At 44.3% G+C, this 15,700-nt stretch overlaps 1 protein-coding gene across 1 annotated transcript in view; it reads right to left on the bottom strand.

The window, feature by feature from the left end:
• MED10 (mediator complex subunit 10) overlaps positions 1-14,409 on the bottom strand; it is a 46,818-nt gene extending 32,409 nt beyond the window's left edge. Inside the window, exons 1-2 of the mRNA XM_068353562.1 lie at positions 14,197-14,409; positions 3,247-3,330 (exon numbers count right to left, since the gene is read on the bottom strand). Of these exons, the coding sequence (XP_068209663.1) occupies positions 3,247-3,330; positions 14,197-14,318 (206 nt within the window). The 5' untranslated portion in view covers positions 14,319-14,409. The remainder of the gene's footprint in view (positions 1-3,246; positions 3,331-14,196) is intronic.
• Positions 14,410-15,700: the final 1,291 nt, after the last annotated feature.

Raw genomic sequence — 15,700 nt, 5'->3', positions numbered from 1 at the left:
CTCATCCTAAAGCTAGCAAAAAGGCAGTTTGAGTTAGATCTCTGTCTGATGACCTCCACAAAGGGTCATACAAGGTATGTGTAAGGGCTTTGAGAACAAAGATAGCGTCCAAATCTGGGAACCTGAGGGCCTGGGATGAGCAAGACTGTTCGAAGCTCTGCATGAGTATAGACAACTCCCAAGAAGCGGAAAAGTCTATACCCCTCAGTCGATAGAGCATGCTCAAGGCTGAGTGGTAGCCTTTGACAGCCATGACTGTGTGGAGCTACTCTCAGCGAAGAAAGATGAGGAAATCTGTGATTTACGGTATTGTTTCTCCGACCAGAGATATACCCCTTCTACGACACCAATAGCAGAAAATGGCCAATTCCCCATGAAAGATAGCTGCAGAGAACCATCACAGGTATTCAATTATCTCCAGTGCAGTACCTCGCATAAAGCCTTTCACTCAGAGGAGATGCTGGATATCCTCCAACTGTGAAGATCCAACGACTTAAAGCACTGTTGGTAAATTTAAATATGCGATTGAAAAATGAGTGTGGACCACTGGGGTAGTTTTCTTGGGACTTCGACTAGAAGAGTTAGCGGATTGGGATACCATTCAGCATGGAGCCATCTGGGAGCCAGCAGGATCATCCTAAGTCATGGGGTAATCAACAGGAAGAGCTGAATGGAGTGAAGGTGTGCGTATTCAGGTAATCCCATGGGTCCTGGAAGGTGGAACAGAACATGGGGAGCTTCCTGTTTTGCCGAACAGCAATAGGTTGATCACCGGTGAATGGTACAGGGTAAGAAGCCTCTCAGCTACACAAAGATAAAAGGACCACTCCAACCCTACAACCTGTTCCTGGTTGTTGGGTGTGTCTGCTAGTACATTCCTCTTGCCTGGAATGTACCAGGCCAACAGCTCTACGGTGTGGAACGGTGCCCAGATGTGCATCAGCTGTTGGGAATACTTCTGTGATGGTGTCGTTGCTCATCAACACTACTGAGTGCGTCCCCAAATGTTCTTGGTATGCTTGCAGCACTAGAGAGGCTGCTTGCATTTCGAGAACGTTGATATGCAGATGAATCTTTTTTGAGACCAGATACCAGAGACAACCAAGTCGTCCAGATGTGCTCCCTACCACTTCTTCAACACATCTGAGAACAGTTGCATGTTCAAAGGCGGAGTCAAGTGGGACTCCTCTGGTGAGGTTCTCCTCGTCATGCCAGAAAGGGGGATCTCTGTAGGTTGACCTGTGATCTTTCATACACCACAGACTGGATCTCTAGTGAAGACGCCTGTGAGAAACGAGCTTCTCCTACAAGGAAAGGTGGCTAAGAAGACTCAGCCAGCACCGAGCTGGCATTTGTCATGGACAGGAACAGTTGTGCATTGTCCTTGAGCCTGGTGATGCGATCGTCTGATGAAAACTCTCTCACTGCTGTCCTGTCTATCAGCATGTCCAAGTATTTCAACCTCTGCTTAAGCATGCGATTCGACTTCTCCCAGTTTACCACAATCCCCAGACAGGCAAAATGTGAGTAACAGATTCTCAATCTACTAGCGACTGCCTTTCTGAGGAGGCTAAGATCAACCAATCATCGAGCTTCATCAGCGAACGTATCCCTTGTGAGTGGCTACTAAGGTGAACACCCAAGAGAACACCTGAGGAGCTGCACACAGTCCCAAAAAATGCGTTGATTCAATCTACCTAATTATAGCATGATGGTTTGTAAGTTGCGTAAGAACAACTCCAAATGATTTTTAACACAGATAAAGTAAAAAAGGCTCTCCTGACGATTGCAAATATATTAATGGTAGCAGTAACCAACTCCTAAGATTAGGATTGAATCTCTCCTATGTCACTTCCTCAGCTGATTTAAGGATAAATCTAGAATGGTAAAGACAATGTCCTCTTCAAAAGTAGGCCTTTATAGTATCCCTCCATTGACCATCAATATTTGCCTGGATTCTTCAAAGGTGATCGAGTTATACCTTTCTATGGCACGGAAAAATAGACAAATGGTTTTTAGTCAAGTGTAACTGGGATTATACTAGAAGCTCTAAAGACATATTGCCTAAGTGGGTTAGGGGAAGGTGTTCAACTAAGTCATGCCTACAGAATATTCTTTTCTTTGGTATAAGGAAGAGGAGGAAATGTGTTCCACCAGCTGCTCACAATAAAGCACAAAAGAGTAATTGCCATTAGAAAATATAACCATAGTTAAATAAAGTGTGATCTCCTGACAGTAGCTCTTTGCTTTCATTTTTGAGTCAGTACATCTTTGCCAATAGACAGAGATGGGTAAAGAGTTTCCAGCTTCTAAAGGGGTGTGGCAAACACTAGGGATATTCAATACATCACCAAAACGTGATAAACCCGATGATGCAGATCCAAGCTCCTGACTCCAGACGCATACTCAATGAGGACCAAGCAAGGACGTACTGTATGCACAGGGCCGGTGGCAGCACACACATCCACTGAGGATGCCAAACAGCAAAGGAATTCTTCGCTGTCTTCTTGGGCAATGCCAAGACAGACACAAGCGAAGTAAGCATAGCTCACTTCTTTCCATTGAGGGCGTACGCCTGCCACTGCACAGGAGGCAACGACCTGCACTTTACGCATGGGGATAATTACTGTACGAACAATCATGCCCGTACAAGATGCACAGAGGGAGTGTGGATCTACAGCCAGTTTACTCACAAACTAGCTGCAATGTTCACCCTTCCCCAGGCAAGTACTAAACTCTTGTTTAACTTCAACTTGCATTCACTTCCAGCAAATAAGAATAAGAAAATTAAAAGTTGTTTAGGAGCTGACAGTATATTTGTACAACTTAACGACTGAAACAAAAGTGGACCTTCAGATTGGTGGGGGGGGGGAGGGGACAGACTCACTCATCTGCACCCTTCACGAGCTATTTAGTAACTTGTTAAACACCTCTAATGACCGTCTCCAGCTGGTGGTGAAACAATCTCCTTATCAAAGGATGATGGTTTGAATGTCCCATAGGAACAAACAATATACTCTACAGTATAATAATAAAATTTATGTGCTCTAGAGATAAATTTAATTCAAGATTAACTTTCTCGATATACACTAAAAGTTGTAGAGCACCACATACCTTTCATGACATTAAAACATTACAAATATGAGCTACTGGGAAAAAAATCACTAAAGATCTTAGGAAACAAACAACTAAGTACAAAAATGTGACAAGATCTGTATGACTATAAAAAAACAATGCCATACTTACTCAAACACTTCAAGTGGCACGAGAACATCCTGTACTGCAGAGCGTAACTTATCAATATCTTGCATGTTCGTAATCATGTTTTGCCTGCAAAGTCATGTAATGATTATTCTACTGTAATAAAAAAAATATTGAATTTTAAATGTAACTTGTATTTTTCCTAACAATAAAATCCTCAGTCGTTAATTAGAAGACTGATTCAAGCACAGCTGGAACAGGACAAATTCGGAGCTAATTTGTATTTTTCCTAACGATGCAAACATTTAGTTATCTATTAGGGGTTTTACTTTCGGTGAAGCTAAAAAGACGAGCCATTAAAATTTAGCGAGGGTTAACTACCTATCCTGCTAGTTAGCTTGCTACCCCTCCCACACACACACCTGTGATTGGGTTCACTTTGCTTGGGGGTAGGTCTTCAAGGGGGATGGGGTTGGTGGGTAAGTTTGAATAAATAGCTAAAAGTTGGTATTGTTAGGAAAAATACAAAAATCTCTAAATTTGTCATTTGTTGCGTAACTGGAATGCAAACCTAAAGTACATTATCTCTTAGGTGTGACTCACCCATTAGGAGGGTGGACGTCCCTGCCAATCTGGCTTTTTGGCTTTATCCGGGGACTCCTTTTATTGAATAGGTTGGTACCAAATACTTTATATACTAGGACCACTGAGCGCATGAATGTCGGAAACGTGCGAGAAGAGCCTACAAGAAATATGTTGGAACACAGAGAAAACCCAAGTTTTGTGCTTGGTATTTCATACAATATCAAATAACTGAAATTTCACTTGTTTATCCCAACGTTCTACATGCTAGAAACACTCGACGGACATAGATGGGAAACTGGGACTTTGGGTGTGTTTAAACAGAACAAAACGTGATTAACACTTTTTTGCTCTGTAAATGGCCACAGAACCTAACAAATCCACCTAACCTAATCTAGTAGTTCCCAGGTCACAACCCATAGCTGGGAGCAAGGCCCAGACCCCCTTCCCCGGTCACAACCCCTAGCCAGATTTGTAAACGGCCACAGAACCTAACAAACCTACCTAACTTAACCTAGTCGTTCCCAGGTTACAAACCCTAGCAGGGAGCAAGCACCCAGACCCCCTTCCCAGGTCACAACCCCTAGCCAGATTTGTAAAAAGCCACCTAACCTAATAAACCCACCTAACCTAACCTAATAGTTCCCAGGTCATAACCCCTAGCCAGATTTGTAAAAACCCACAGAACCTAACAAACACACCTAACCTAACCTAATAGTTCCCAGGTCACAAACCCTAGCCAGATTTGTAAAAAATCACAAGCCTAAAAAACCTACCGAACCTATACGAGGGGAAGCCTTCGGCCCCCCTTCCCAGGTCACAACCCCTAGCGAGATTTGTAAGAACCACAAAACCTCACAAACCTACCTAACCTAACCTAATATGTCCCAGGTCACAACCCCTAACTGGGGGCAAGCCCCTGACCCCCTTCCCAGGTCACAAACTAAAACAAAATAAAAATTAAAGTGAATCAAGAATAAATCTCTCTTCTACACAATAAAAGCAATGAGCAGCACTCTAGATTATATCTTAACTACAATAATGATAAAAATGTTACTCAGGATTACCTATTAGTGAATTTTTTTTTACGACAATTGCGGTTCCAGCACCTCCAATTATATACGATCATCCTCAAAGCATCAAGGTGATCGATAGCAGTAATAAATTCAACTACATCTACTCAAAGAAAAATAATAGGACATGCGTGTGTCCATCACGGAGGTTAGTGTTGGAAAGGCCAATCTTGGGTTGTGGGGGAGGAGGAGTTAAAAATTTTGAAATCATGCGGCTAACAAGCACACAGAAAATAAAGTTATTTTGGGTGGGCTGATTGACACTCACTTAATCTTCAAGATAATTATTACAGCAGTATTAAATGCAACTTTACTGGACGTGTCCCAAGCAACTACAAACTTAACCAAGAGGTAAGGATGCATATGGATGGGACAGCATTAATAGTGAAAACCTGGGACAACATTGGCTCTATCTATCGGGAAATTTTTAAAGTAAGCAAGAGCTACCCATGACATGTATGCGGACCAAGCCGAACTTAGAAAATATTGCCGTGATAAAGGTAAATCCTATTATGTAAAATGATAAAATAACTTCATATTATGGTAAATCAGATTATAGTAAAGAACATTTTCCCATAAAGAAAAACAATTTGACAATAAGAAAGACATTGCCTGTCCCAACAAATTTCATTCTACCTGAAATGGAGATCAAAATCAGTGAAAGCACATTATTTGCTACAGGAAAATCGATTCATTCTGGTCAAAATGTTGTGATGTCCATAACTATAAATGTAACTATCAATGGGACATCAGTAATAGTAAAAATTAACACTTCATGACCTGGGAGGACATGGGGTCTATCTATTAGGATATTTGAAAACTCCGCAGATGCTACCTGTGAATCGTGTGCACACCAGGCTGGACTTGGAAAATATTGCTGTGGTAAAGGTAAATCATAATATTATGTAAACTGATAAAAAAAAATTAATTTTATGATAAATCAGACCATAATAAAGAACAGTTTCCCATAAAAAAAAAAATTATTTGACAATAAGAAAGATACCGCCTGTCCCAACAAATTCCTTTCAACTAAGCTCAACTTTCCCCCATAACCTAACCTACAAGCCCTGTCCTTACCTACTTACCTAACAGGGGGGGGGGGGGGGGCTTACGACCCCCCTTACACTGGCGTATTCTAAGTTAGCCGTGATCATACATGCAGGTGGCCGCTATCATACATACACCCCGAATATAGTGTATATCAAATGTACACTGGCATCACAAACTTTTGTTTGGTTGCCTATGTTGACGAGGTCAGCTCCAGGTTGTTTATTGAGGAACCAATATAATTTCTTATAACTCTTCTTCCCTTGCTCAACATATCTTGCCATTTTTTTGCTTTCCCAGCATTTAAAGTCTCTAATTACTGTATAAGAAGAGAAGGAAAAGACAAAACAGTACAAGATGATAAACTTTGGAGGCGCCGTTGCAAAAGCTATGCCTCGCCCCAGAACCTGAACCTGAAGAGGAGAGTTGCAGGACTGCATAGGTCCTAATTTATGAGTAAATGGAGAGCATGGTCTTGTAAAAAAAAGTTGCAGGACTGCATAGGGCCTAATTTATGAATAAATGGGGAGCATGGTCTTGTAAAAAAAATACCATAACTTTAAACAGAAAATGTTTTCCTGTAGTAAATACAGTAATGTGATTTGACTTCATTTTAATTACCAGTTTTATTAATGTGTAGTGGGGAACGAAGCAGTCGAACTGGTTGTTCTGTTTGTTTGCGACTGAAATGAAGGTTAAATCACATTTACTATTGGAGAAAAAATATTTTCTGTTCGAAATGTTTCCCCGTCCGTAAATATAATTGGAGACTTTGAATATCAGTGGGCAGTTCCTCACGCATTGATTAAAAATGGACATTTACTAATCTAAACTTTCCCCCCTAACCTAACCTACAAGCCGTGTCCTTACCTACTTACCTAACGGAAGGGGGGTAAGGAACCCCCGGCGACCATCCTTACACTGCATCCTAATACTGTACATACAGGTGGCCGCTATCGTACACACACCCCAATAATCTTACCGGTCATGGCTTCATGGGTTGAGCTAAGTAGCCAACTAGCGGTGCAAGGGTAAATATAAGGAAAATCCATAAGCTGTACCATATGTGCTAGTCTAAGACCATTTTTAAATTCCCTCCAATTAAGATATACCATCATAATAAATACTTTTTTAATTCCTCTGCCACTATAGGCTAGACAATTAAGGATAGGAGTAGTCAAAAGGGAGCCTTTAAATATCAGCAGCCAGTTCCTCACGCATTGATTGAAAATGGACATCAACTAACATGTTATTTTTATTAGTAAAATAAATTTTTGAATATACTTACCCGATAATCATGTAGCTGTCAACTCCGTTGCCCGACAGAATTCTATGGAGGGATACGCCAGCTATCACAATACTAGAAGGGGGTGTACTTACCAGCGCCACCTGTGGCCAGGTACTCAAGTACTTCTTGTTGACACCTCCTCAATTATTCCTCGGTCCACTGGTTCTCTCTGGGGAGGAAGGGAGGGTCGATTAAATCATGATTATCGGGTAAGTATATTCAAAAATTTATTTTACTAATAAAAATAACATTTTTCAATATTAAACTTACCCGATAATCATGTAGCTGATTCACACCCAGGGGGGTGGGTGAAAACCAGTGTACAAGATTAAAGGATAGCTAAGTATCCCATATTTCATATAACAGTTATCTCAAATAACAATGAAATAATAAGTACCTGGTAAGGAAGTCGAATTGAACCGTTACTCTGCCTCTTTTTTAAGTTCGTCTTCCTTACTGAGCGCAGCGTTCCTCTTGGAAGCTGAATCAACCCAAAGGTGCCAAAGTATATGGGGTTGCAACCCCTACTAAAGGACCTCTACAAAACCTCTAACCCAGGCGCTTCTCAAGAATGAATAGACCACCCGCCAAATCAAAAGGATGCGGAAGGCTTCTTAGCCTACCGTAACAACCATAAAAACAACAATAAAAGCATTCAAGAGAAAGGTTAAAAAAGGTTATGGGATTAAGGGAATGTAGTGGCTGAGCCCTCACCTACTACTGCACTCGCTGCTACGAATGGTCCCAGGGTGTAGCAGTTCTCGTAAAGAGACTGGACATCTTTCAGATAAAATGATGCAAACACTGACTTGCTCCTCCAATAGGTTGCATCCATTATGCTCTGCAGAGAACGGTTTTTATTAAAGGCCATCGAAGTAGCTACGGCTCTTACTTCGTGGGTCCTTACCTTCAGCAATGCAAGGTCTTCCTCCTTTAAGTGAGAGTGGGCTTCTCTAATCAGAAGCCTTATATAATATGAAACCCCATTCTTGGACATGGGCCTCGAAGGTTTCTTGATGGCACACCATAAGGCTTCTGACTGTCCTCGAAGAGGTTTAGACCTCTTAAGATAAAATTTGAGAGCTCTGACAGGGCAAAGAACTCTCTCTAGTTCGTTACCTACCATGTTGGAGAGGCTAGGTATTTCAAACGATCTAGGCCAAGGACGTGAAGGAAGTTCGTTCTTTGCTAGGAATCCAAGCTGAAAAGAACATGTTGCAGATTCGGTCGTGAAACCAATGTTCTTGCTGAAGGCATGAACCTCACTGACTCTCTTAGCTGTTGCAAGGCAGACGAGAAAGAGAGTCTTGAGGGTAAGGTCCTTGAGGGAAGCTGACTGGAGAGGTTCGAACCTAGGAGACATAAGGAACCTTAAGACTACGTCTAGGTTCCAGCCTGGAGTGGATAGACGACGCTCTTTAGACGTCTCAAAAGACTTAAGAATGTCTTGAAGGTCCTTGTTGGAAGAAAGGTCCAAACCTCTGTGGCGGAGAACTGAAGCCAACATACTCCTATATCCTTTAATCGTAGGGGCTGAAAGGGATCTCTCATTCCTAAGATGTAGAAGGAAGTCAGCTATTTGGGTCACAGAGGTATTGGTAGAGGATATTGAATTGGCTCTACACCAGCTTCGGAAGACCTCCCACTTAGACTGGTAGACTCTACGAGTGGAAACCCTTCTCGCTCTGGCAATCGCACTGGCTGCCTCCTTCGAAAAGCCTCTAGCTCTAGCGAATCTTTCGACAGTCTGAAGGCAGTCAGCCGAAGAGCGTGGAGGTTTGGGTGCAACCTGTCTACGTGAGGTTGACGTAGAAGGTCCACTCTTAGAGGTAGAGTCCTGGGGATGTCGACTAGCCATTGAAGTACCTCTGTGAACCATTCTCTTGCAGGCCAAAGGGGAGCAACCAGCGTCAGCCGTGTCCCTTCGTGCGAGAGGAATTTCTGCAGAACTTTGTTTATTATCTTGAACGGTGGGAATGCGTACAGGTCGAGATGGGACCAGTTCAGTAGAAAAGCATCCACATGAACTGCTGCAGGGTCTGGAACAGGGGAACAGTACAGCGGAAGTCTCTTGGTTATGGAGGTGGCAAACAGATCTATGGTAGGCTGACCCCACAAGGTCCAAAGTCTGTTGCACACACTCTTGTGGAGGGTCCATTCCGTGGGAATGACCTGATTCCTTCTGCTTAGGCGATCTGCTGAGACGTTCATATCGCCCTGAATGAACCTCGTGACCAGAGTGAGGTTTAGACCTCTTGACCAAATGAGGAGGTCCCTTGCGATCTCGTATAGGCTCCTCGAATGGGTCCCTCCTTGCTTGGAGATGTAAGCCAAGGCTGTGGTATTGTCTGAGTTCACCTCCACCACTTTGCCTAGCAGGAGGGACTTGAAGTTCAACAGGGCTAAATGAACTGCTAGTAGCTCCTTGCAGTTGATGTGGAGTAATCCCTGTTCTTTGTTCCACGTTCCCGAGCATTCCCGTCCGTTCAAGGTCGCACCCCAGCCCGAGTCCGATGCATCTGAGAAGAGATGAAGATTGGGGGTCTGAATAGCCAACGATAGACCCTCTCTGAGAAGGAGGTTGTGCTTCCACCACAGGAGAGTGGTCTTCATCTCTTGGGTGATTGGGATAGAGACTGCTTCGAGAGTCGAACCCTTGTCCCAATGAGCTGCAAGATGGAATTGAAGAGGGCGGAGGTGGAGTCTCCCTAGCTCGACGAACAGGGCCAGTGATGAAAGGGTCCCTGTGAGACTCATCCACTGTCTCACCGAGCAACTGCTCCTCTTCAGCATGCTCATGATGCACTCTAGGGCTTGGCTTATCCTGGGGGCCGAAGGAAAAGCCCGAAAATCCTGACTCCGAATCTCCATTCCCAGGTACACAATGGATTGGGAGGGAATGAGTTGAGACTTTTCTATGTTGACTAATAGACCCAGTTCTCTGATTAAGTCTAAAGTCCAATTGAGATTCTCCAGACAGCGACGACTCGTGGAGGCTCTCAACAGCCAGTCGTCCAAGTAGAGGGAGGCTCTGATGTCCGATAAGTGTAGGAATTTTGCTATATTCCTCATCAGATGAGTAAAGACCATAGGAGCTGTGCTTAGGCCAAAACACAGGGCTTGGAATTGGTAGACAACCTTTCCGAAAACGAATCTCAGGAAAGGTTGGGAGTCTGGATGAATAGGAACGTGAAAGTAGGCATCTTTCAAGTCCAACGAGACCATCCAGTCCTCCTGCCTGACCGCTGCTAAGACCGACTTCGTCGTCTCCATCGTGAACGTCTGCTTGGTGACATACGCGTTGAGCGCGCTGACGTCCAGCACCGGTCTCCAACCTCCTGTCTTCTTGGCCACAAGAAAGAGACGGTTGTAGAAGCCCGGGGATTGATGGTCCCGGACTATAACCACTGCCTTCTTCTGCACAAGTAGCGACACCTCCTGGTGCAATGCTAGCCTCTTGTCCTCTTCTTTGTAGTTGGGAGAGAGGTTGACGGGTGATGTGGTCAGAGGTGGTTTGAGGCAGAATGGAATCCTGTAACCGTTCCTCAGCCAACTGACAGACTGGGCGTCTGCACCTCTCTTCTCCCAGGCTCGCCAGAAGATCTTGAGCCTGGCTCCTACTGCTGTCTGGAGTTGCGGAGAGTCAGTGTTTACCTTTAGATGTCCTGGAGCCTTTCCTGGACTTGCTCCTGAAAGAGTCTGGACGGGAGCTTCCTCGGCTGGGGGCTCTACCACGAAAGGGCGGTATGAACCTCGTCGCAGGGGTATCAGCCACTGGTGAGCGATAAGTCTTGGGGACTGAGGTAGTAACCTTAGACTTACGAGCCGATGAGGCTACTAGATCGTGTGTGTCCTTTTGTATCAGGGCAGCAGACAAGTCCTTAACCAGCTCTTCAGGGAAGAGGAACTTCGAGAGCGGAGCAAAAAGGAGTTGTGACCTTTGGCAAGGTGTAATGCTGGAGGAAAGGAAGGTACACAGCTGTTCCCTTTTCTTCAAAACCCCTGATACAAACATCGACGCAAGCTCACCAGATCCATCCCTAATGGCCTTATCCATGCAGGACATTAATAGCATGGCAGAATCCTTGTCCGCAGGAGAGGTCTTCTTGCTGAGGGCCCCCAGGCACCAGTCAAGAAAGTTGAACATCTCAAATGCTCTAAACAGTCCTTTCAGTAAGTGATCAAGGTCTGAGAAGGTCCAGCAAACCTTAGAACGCCTCATAGCAGTTCTCCGAGGCGAGTCCACCAGACTTGAGAAGTCAGCCTGGGCAGAGGCAGGTACTCCCAAGCCTGGTGCTTCTCCTGTGGCATACCAAACGCTCGCTTTCGAAGTGAGCTTGGTCGGCGGGAACATGAAAGAAGTCTTGCCTAGGTGTTGCTTAGACTGCAGCCACTCCCCTAAGATCCTTAATGCTCTCTTAGAGGACCTTGCTAGGACTAGCTTAGTATAGGAGGACTTAGCTTGTTGTATGCCCAGCGAAAACTCAGATGGCGGAGAGCGGGGAATAGCAGAGACAAAGTGGTCTGGGTAAACCTCCCTAAGCAGAACCAAGACCTTACGAAAGTCAATAGACTGTGGAGAAGGCTTGGATTCATCCACGTCTGATGAGGGATCCAGGTGTGCCTCCTCATCATCAGACGCCTCATCACCAGAGTGCAGCGAAGGTATCGGACAAGAATGCTGAACAGCAGAGTCCGAACGAGTAGGAACAACAGTATTGGTTTCCTCTTCAAGTAACTGTTGAGGGAGAACCTGAGGCTCAGACTGCAAAGGCTGAATAGCAGACGAAGCAGAAGGAAGGCGCATGGGTGGAGGAGGCTGACTCCTAGCATGAGTGGTTGAACCCAAGGATTGCGCTTGCTGAGCGGTTGGTGGAAGCGGAGTAGCAAGTTCCTGTTCCTGTGGTGTGAGCGGAGCGTGATGAGGTTGAGGCTGCGCAGAACAAGGTAAATGTCTCGCAAGCTGAGGCTCCTGAGGCGCAAGGCCAAGGTGTAGTGGAGCTTGCCTTGTGGATGGTTGAGCTCGCTGCAGCGAGAGCTGAGGAGACTGACTCATGGACGGGAGAGGTTGTTGTACCTCAGCCAAGAGTTGCACCACTGGTGGAGCAGCAAAGGGAGGCGGAGGAAGAGAGGTATAATCCTCCTGATCCCATAGCAAAGGTTGCCTTAAAGAAGGCGGAGGCTGAACACCACTGGGAACAGCAAACTCAGACCGTGGCTCAACATCGTACGCCTGGCAGGTGGTACTGCGATCAGGCGGAGCAAACGCAGGCTGAGCGAGCGTAGGCGGAGCGAGCGTAGGCGGAGCGAGCGCAGGCGGAGGGAGTGTAGGCGGAGGCGGAGGAGCAACACTCTCAGCCCGACACTCACGCATCAAGTCCGAAAGCTGTGCTTGCATGGACTGTAGTAGAGTCCACTTAGGGTCGACAGTCGAGCTCTGTTGTGGCAGAACCTTACTCCTCTTGGGCGGAGTGCAGTCGACAGATGACTGCGGCGAGTCAGAGCTGAGCCAATGACTGCAACCTGGCTGAGCACTCGCGGACTGGACTCTGCGTTTAAGTGGTCTCGAGACCTGAGACCAACGTTTCCTCCCTGACAGATGATCAGCGGACGAGAAAAAGACGGGCTCAATCGTCTGCGGGTGGGAGTGACGGTCTTTGGAAGACACGCCCGCAACCACCGAGGAAACTTCTGTGCGCCTAACAAGGCCTGCCGAACCCTTATGCCCTTCGACATTGCTTCTCCCCTGGGCATGGGAGCTTGCAAGAGGTCCCGGACTGGGAGGACGACTGGCTCGCACAGAAGAATCCTCACGCACCACACTGGCACTGACACTAGCACTTGGCACTGCACTGACACTAGCACTCGTCACAGCACTGGCACTAACTCCACCCACTGCACTCTTGACCTTAAGTTCCTTAACTTCGGCCATCAGAGACTTATGGTCACTTACCACTGACTCTACTTTATCGCCTAAGGCCTGAATAGCACGCAAAACAACAGACATATCAGGCGGAGGGCAAACAGTAGGTTCGGGGGTAGCCACTACAGGGGTAGGAAAAGGTAGGGGATCATGAGGTGAGGAAAACAGTGAAGAGTGAGAAGAACTCCTCCTAACTCTACCTCTCTCTAACTTAGATGAATATTTTAAAAGACGGACAAATTCCAGTTCCGAAAGTCCGGCGCATTCCTCACATCGATTTTCTAACTGACAGGGCCTGTCCCTACAGTCAGAACAAGCGGTGTGAGGATCTACCGAGGCCTTCGGAATACGCCTATTGCAAGACCTACATCGTCTATGGGAGGGGGCTTGCGAAATGTCAGACATCTTGAATCCAAAGAGTTAGCCAAAGGGGTTTCCAAAATCAAGCAAAAGATCGTTAACCGTTAATCAGGACTATATAAAAGCTATCTAGCTAATATAAGAAGGTTTCCAGTAATGCGACAGCCGAAATCTGAGAGAATACTTCACCAATTAGCCGTGAACAAACTCGAAGATCATAAGCGTATCCCAGAACGTCTTGCCGGAAGCACGACAGAGGAATAATTGAGGAGGTGTCAACAAGAAGTACTTGAGTACCTGGCCACAGGTGGCGCTGGTAAGTACACCCCCTTCTAGTATTGTGATAGCTGGCGTATCCCTCCATAGAATTCTGTCGGGCAACGGAGTTGACAGCTACATGATTATCGGGTAAGTTTAATATTGAAAACTAATTTTTCACACCTAACCTAACCTTCAAGCTGTGTCCTTACCTACATACCTAACGGGGGGGGGGCGGTGCTGTATTCTAAGTTAGTCATAATAATATATACAGGTGGCCGCTATCACACATACAACCCTGGCTACATTAGAATACAGCATTAGCTTCCCCGTTAAACAGGTGGCCGCTATCATACATACAAACCTTTTTTTTTAAATTCCTCTGTCACTATATGCTAGACATTTGAGGCTATGAATAGTAAAAAAACATTAATGTGAAATAGGTCGACTAAAATCAAACTTACAGCTTCTGATTCAAAACTTGCTGTCCTTGTGGCTGGAAGTCGCTCACTAATATTCCAATTTGACGGACATTTTCAATAAATGTTTCGAGCTGATTTTCAAGTTGTTCAAGAGAAGAAGACATATTTGTTTCACAGGAAGTTTAATATGACGATCACCTCGACCACCAGTCAGCCTAGTCAGGAAAAGCTGTTGTAATGTTGTCAGACAGTCAGATCACATTCAGGTTGAGGCTTTGCCTTTGCAACGGCGCCTCTGTGACTTTTAGTTTTGTGTGTTCCTTATTTTCACTAGCTTTTCTCTTTTCATCCTCATTTGTTGTAGTACACCTTTATTATTTTCAATATTTTCTTCACAAAAAAGGAATTTTCCAACTGTTTGTGTAGTATCTTCTTTGTATGGTTGTTGGAGCTCAATTGATTTTATTCTTATATCACTAAACTGTGGATTATATAACATGAAGTGGTTAGCATTTTCTTCTACATCACAGAATACACAGTTTATATTTCCATCTTGGTGTCTGTTTTTTATATTCAAGCCCAATGTGTTTGTCCTTGCTCTGAATAATAAAATTAACGAAAATGTGTTGTCCTATACTTCCTCCTCCTTGATTTCACTTTTCCAGTTTTTATACAGAATTAGACTCCTTGCACTCCATTTTACTCTTCCATTTGCTTGTGTCTCATTCTCTTGTTCTCTTCTTTATGTCCTCTTTCGTACATCTCTTGATTTCTCTCATCGCTATCCCACATTCTTCAGCATACTTCTTCACGTGCATCCACCACTTCCTCTCTTTTTCTTCCATATCATTGACTATTGCTGATAGTAAGTCCTTTTCTCCCTTATAAATGCTATTAAGGTACCTCAGCTTTCCAGTCATTACCCTTGTTTTCATAGCTGATGCTCCTACATCCCCTCTCAAGGCTACAATTGCTGTATTCTTTACACACCCTAACATCCTTCTATACACTCCATTCTCTATTCTCTGCAACTTTTCTATTTCAGTTTCCGGTAAGTTAATTACATTTATTCCATATAATATAGAAGGTAGCGCTACACTTTTCCAGTATGTTTTCCCAATCAGTATTTTATTACAATTTTTTTTCTATGATTGAATATGTAAGATTAGCTAGCTTTTGCGCCTTAACTATCATTTCACTTTTCTGTGTCTTGAACATATTCCTACTATCATCTACCTTGATACCTAGGTATTTAATATTGCTTACTACTCTTATTCTCTCTATGTTATCTGTTTCTCCTTCATATTATAGATAAGTACGCTACTTTTGTCCCTATTGTGTCTAAACCACACTGCTTTCCTATATCTATCACTTTCTTTATGTTCAATTCAGCATCCTCTATATTCTCAGCAAGCACTAGGACATCATCAGCAAAAAATAATACTACTAGCTTTATAATATCATTTTTAAAACCAGTACCTTACTTTTCTACTTGTTTTATAATCTGATAAGTAATTAATTTGAACAATGTTGTAGAGCCAGTGCA

Source organism: Palaemon carinicauda, chromosome 2, assembly GCF_036898095.1.
Source record: "Palaemon carinicauda isolate YSFRI2023 chromosome 2, ASM3689809v2, whole genome shotgun sequence".
In the NCBI taxonomy this organism is placed as follows: Eukaryota; Metazoa; Arthropoda; class Malacostraca; order Decapoda; family Palaemonidae; genus Palaemon; species Palaemon carinicauda.
This window is presented reverse-complemented; position numbering and strand designations above follow the sequence as displayed.